The sequence below is a fragment of the Perna viridis genome, chromosome 13 (assembly GCF_037379345.1).
Source record: "Perna viridis isolate PV_CMFRI_1.1 ecotype Kerala chromosome 13, ASM3737934v1, whole genome shotgun sequence".
Taxonomy (NCBI): Eukaryota; Metazoa; Mollusca; class Bivalvia; order Mytilida; family Mytilidae; genus Perna; species Perna viridis.
In genome coordinates this window covers 23,474,713-23,479,971 of record NC_142457.1, presented here as the reverse complement: position 1 = coordinate 23,479,971, position 5,259 = coordinate 23,474,713, and the positions used below count along the sequence as shown (strand labels likewise).

The 5,259-nt window shown below is 31.2% G+C and overlaps 1 protein-coding gene across 2 annotated transcripts; it reads right to left on the bottom strand.

Annotated features, from left to right (window-relative positions):
- Positions 1 to 797: 797 nt before the first annotated feature.
- Positions 798 to 4,534, bottom strand: LOC148600052 (uncharacterized). Of its 2 annotated transcripts, none has more exons than XM_088558354.1 (6): positions 4,399 to 4,534; positions 3,459 to 3,523; positions 3,055 to 3,192; positions 2,247 to 2,369; positions 1,741 to 1,858; positions 798 to 1,259 (listed from the first exon to the last, which is right to left on the bottom strand). In XM_088558354.1, exons 1-6 carry the CDS (start codon positions 4,446 to 4,448, stop codon positions 1,037 to 1,039), a joined length of 717 nt encoding a protein of 238 aa, XP_088414480.1. In that variant the 5' UTR covers positions 4,449 to 4,534; the 3' UTR covers positions 798 to 1,036. The 2 variants fall into 2 exon arrangements, with proteins under 2 accessions (XP_088414480.1, XP_088414481.1); XM_088558355.1 differs by having other exon boundaries at positions 4,395 to 4,413.
- Positions 4,535 to 5,259: the final 725 nt, after the last annotated feature.

Sequence of the window (5,259 nt, the reverse complement as noted above, 5' to 3'; positions counted from 1 at the left end):
TAACAAGATACATGTACTGTGCATTATTATTTTAGCAGTGCCTTTACCGGCCCGGACAAGGACAGGTGCAAATGTAGAATGTTAAATTGAAATACAACTTTCCTGTTTAACTCTTTTTATTTCCTGTTAATTCTTAACCGAGCCCGTAGAAAATTAATTGCTACTTCGTACACATGTTGGCGTGTTAGACAGACGACATTTTTGAATTAACATGTCAGAAATGTATTTAGAAATTTGTTTTTTTAATTGCAGACAATAGTAAATTCTCGATCAGTAGTATTGGCCCCTGGAGGACCTTTGATATATATCTGATCTGTTATTGCAAAATACAAATCTATTACACCAACCGAAACGTATTTTTCACCAATACAGCGTCATCGGAAATAAAAAAATTATCGACGGAAGAATCACGTCCATTTCCTGACAAGATTAACTACAGTTATCAAGGATTATTGATCAATAATCAAACAGTGGGATATAAATTGAAATATCATAAAAACCAGCACTACAATAAAATATGTAAATTGGGAGAGATCATGTCCAATGTCCATATTGTGCCGTATATGACTTTGGAACCTTACATCGTGTTCTAAATTACTACCCTAGATTTACTCTACGAGGAGAAATTACCCGGCAAGCGAAAGCCATATTTTATACAGCCTTGTTGACTTGGATTTTGTGCAGACAGTGTTGTCAAATTGTAAGACTAAATCAAATACAAAACTTGTTCAGACATCAAAATGTACTACATCTGGACAATTGAATATATATGTATCTAAATATCAAAAGTCGTCGCATCTACGCATAATGTTTAATGGTTTTTCTGTACTATATGCAGAACGAAAATGAATAAATCAACCTACATCCGAATTATAGAACCAAATTTAATGCGTTTGAAAATTATAACTTTTGTTCTTATGTTATGCAATATACATGTTTCGCACAAGCAATGTCGATCTTTATAATATACAACCAGACAACAAGCGAAAAAAAATGAACAAATAGAACAAAATTAAATATGCAAAACCAGAGTGTACTAGTAGTAATAACAATAAAACAGTCTGTGATTCCTGCCGCCATCATCAAGCGGATGACTTCCACTGACGCTGTTCTTGTTATTTGAGTCCTCATCATCAGATTTTACTATTTCCTGTCGGACGAGTCTTCCTTTTACTTGTTGGCAAGGTGCTTTATATCTCAGTAAATAAAAGGGTTTGTTTGTTGGGAGCTCAATCGGAGTACTGGCGGATCCATCGGACCTGCGAAATAGAAAATGAAAACAACATTCACCATACCCTAAATAATTTTGTTATCCAGATTGTCGAAATTGTAAATATGGAATACCAATTGTGAAAAAATACAGCTATACTGCAGTATACAAATGTAATACAAGGAGTGTGTGTGTGTGTGTGTGTGTGTTTGTTGTTTTTAGTAAGTTTGTGATGCTGATAAAATAATATTTCAGTCAGCGACATAATATGTTTATGCACTTGTACAAATAATGCAATGAATTCAAGAAACCAAAGCAATTGCTATGGGTGTTTGCTCCACAACTGCAACAGAAACTACTGATTTTTTTAAAATCGTGCCAGTGTTGGACTAGTTATCAAATATATCTGTCAGACTGACGGAAACATATATATATATATATATATATATATTCCCGGTTTTTTACCCTTTTTCAGGTTTACTTTTAGAATTAAACTTCCTTATGTATTCTGATTTGCAATAGTTGATTACCTGCAACAATAATTTATCAGAGTGTTTCTGTCATATGATCCACTAGGCAAGACACCCCCATAGCTGTTTTCATTTCTTTTATCTTCGTCATCCCAATGAATACTGCCAGTTTGGAAATCTAATTGATAATAATTACCAAATAATATATTTTTTGCATGTACATGAAATCACATCGTATACTGGCTGAATACACACGGTATGTCAAATTTTGTTTGTGTTGCGTGACTATCATTATCAGCTTCTGTCATGCTACCGCTCCATAATACTTTAAGAAATTTTAGGATGTATTACACAAACTAATATGGAGAAGATGAACGCAAACAAGGAAATAGGCAGATGTATATAAAGGCTGGTTGATGCTTAAGTACCCCAGTTCTGTGGTATTTGTTTGGCTCTGAAAGATTATAAACAGTAAGGAAGACAAAATTGGAACCTTCATAATTTAGTTTCTAATTTTAAAGACTTATATTTTTTATAAGTCTAAATGTTCTTTCCAATGAACTTACCTGGTGGACAGGATATTCCTGATCTCAAAATACAATAGTTCCCACTTGGCCAATTATGATGTCCCGTAATGACATGTTCGTCTTTGGTACAATAATGGAACACCATATTTCGCCCAAAACTGCCTTAAAAAGTAACCAGTGGTACAATTTAAGATAATTTTTTGTAAATTATAAATATTGTTTGATTTATCAAATTTTGACACTTTTGTTCCATAAAACGTAACTGTTTTATGTGGCAAGACATTGACATAAGCCCTACAATTGTTAAAAGACTCCTGCGTCTTCGTACAAATAATTGTTTGTAAAGATTTTAAACCTAACCCGATTCGGGCATTTAATATTTCTGTTTGTGAAGTTGGCCGGTTGCATAAAGAAAATAATCTCATATCAAACTTGCTTGAATACATATCATATAACATATGAATATAAATGTGGTTAAACTGGTAAACTTAACAAAAAAGAATGTCTTTACCCATATTACAACGCTGACCTGATTAATTGCAAGCTGTTCAAATAGAACAGTATAAGTGGTTCTTTTCGCGGTAATCTTAATTTTTACTATATTCTCGGTCATAGTTGAAACGTGAAAATTAAAATCACAGACATATTGATGTAAATAAAATTGAGCTATTATCTAAAATAAAGCTATTGATTTAAACGTTGAACTGTTTGTCTGCTGCGAAAATCACATAACGTAAAACAAAAATCCTCATAAAATATGCACAATTTTCTACATAAAAAAAACCCAAAAATACAACAGTAAAACAAAACAAAACAGTTACATGGTATAAAAAGACATGACTAGTACCAAAGAAATGATGCCCCGGTGTAATAAAGTTTTGATTATTTTTGTCTTCATTGTCTTGCTTTCTCCATCCTTCCTTCCATCCTGGCGGACATCCTACTTTCGGTTTAACTAGAGTGTATGTTCCCTTTGGCCACTGCACTATGAAATGAAAGCAATCAAAGGAGTAAATAAACAACAGACTGCATTGAGCACCATATAAAGCACCATTGTAGGAACATGAAAAAAGACATAAAATTAAAAGGAATCAATTAATCATCTGTATTGTAGTCAATGCATTAACACAGAAAATTTAAAATGAATCAAATTAAAAAAAAATGATCTTAAATCGAACTAGTTTGAATAAACATTAATGAGAATTCATATCTAAAATATATATCCTTCGACAAATACGTATGTTTAGTTACCTGCATATGCATATGATACCATCATGATCAAAGGCAAATACAACATCATCATTGTAAATGAGTATCTAGGATAAAAAATAAGTAGTAAAAGTTGTTGTTCAAAAACATTGCAAATGTTTAGGTGAATACCTTTCCACTCTCGTGTAAAACAAACTCCGGAAACTTTATATCGTTTTTCTATAACATCATTCTAATTGTTATTTATTTAAAAGGTTAAGTGTTAGCTTAGGTTAAGGTAAAGTTCAAATTTATAAATTATTTCTTCCCGCCAATTTTCGAAAGTCGGAAAAATCTATATTAAACAATTTAATAGAAAAGAAAACTTTAAATAGCTGTCTTTGTAAGAATCATGCAAAATTTGAAAAATGTAATACACCCCAAAAAAGCTACATATTTTTATTTTTGTAATTAAGTTGTATTATGGATCTATACTATGAAATGTGTAATTATTCATTCAAATCTGCCTGCTCTTAGAAGATAATCACCATTGAAAGTCCAGTAGATTCTATTAAGTTAGAGCGTCATTTACAGAGTTATCTCCCTTTATTTTGAAATCTACGGTGCATTCTATATACTTTTTATCTCCTATGAGCACGGGTTATATGAAAAACCAAATGTTAATTTCTGTTTACTATGACATTTCAAACCAATTCAAAATATAAAAATATGTAGGCTTTTTACTCATGAATCACATGTGTGCTGGTTCCTACGATAGTTGAAATGCACTGAAATTGTCAACAGAACAGTTTAAGACAATTTGAGTACCATTTTTAATTAAGTTTTTAACAATAAGGATTATGAAAGAAAAAGCCATGGGACCTTGATAAGGACCCTGGATTATATTTATTTCCATTTTTTAACAAACACGTGTTATTTGGTATTCTTGTGGTAATATGAACATTAAAAATACACAATACATTAGAAGCATTTGCTTACTTACTTGTCAATGCATCCGCCCAACTGTTCTATACTTAAAATGAATGGAAACATTTATGTATGTTCGTAACCAATCAAATTTTACCGTATGTGTCGATGCCTGCTTTCCCCCATCAATGCATTTCATATTCTGATATCAACATGAACCGACAAGGATACAAGGAAAGCAGTTAAATCTGTTAAACCGACTTCCCAAAATAAGAGCAAAATTTATACATTTATGAAGAGGAAATTTGTATCCTTTCTTCATTGCACAAGTACTCATTAGAGGCAAAATCAAGAATGGAAGGTTTAATGTTACTTAAATAAACATAACCATTTTTTAATTTTGAAATATGTTGACAGGTATTTGTTTGACCAAAGTTTGAACTAGCAGTTTTTGTTTTCTAAAAATCAGACAGAAGGTGATTTATGCATGTCAAAAAATCATCGAATTCAGTTTTATTTCTTATTCAGGAACATTTATTGATCACATAACCAGTCTTAGTTTTTTATTTAGCTGTTACGCGTTTGAAATAAAAATTATGAAGATTGTATAGTATATACAGGAACCGGTAATGACATTCTTCTCTGTTATTCAAATGCAAAATGTAATAATTAGATTAAATTTATTTTTGTTTATGTATTTGTTTCTAAACATTGTAAATCAAATGTAACTTTTTTAAATTTTTTCCAATGCTATTGATTTGTCTGTTTACCCGGTTTTCAATTTCGTACTATTATATTGCGTATTTTTCTTTCTATATCGAATTTTACTGCTGGTAATAGGAAGGATGTTCTCCGTTTCTCAAGATTTCATTAGTACTACAGCTAAGAATCATGCAAAATATGATTCATGGTTTGAAAAGTTACTGTTCGTATTTTT

Bases quoted from the DNA above. Each gene is read 5' to 3' on its own strand.
- LOC148600052 (XM_088558354.1), bottom strand. From the start codon at position 4,448: ATGTTTCCATTCATTTTAAGTATAGAACAGTTGGGCGGATGCATTGAC. The intron at 2,370-3,054 runs GTACTAGTCATG...TTACTTTTTAAG, and splicing joins ACCGGGGCATCATTTCTTTG to GCAGTTTTGGGCGAAATATG. The intron at 1,859-2,246 runs GTAAGTTCATTG...ATTATCAATTAG, and splicing joins AGGAATATCCTGTCCACCAG to ATTTCCAAACTGGCAGTATT.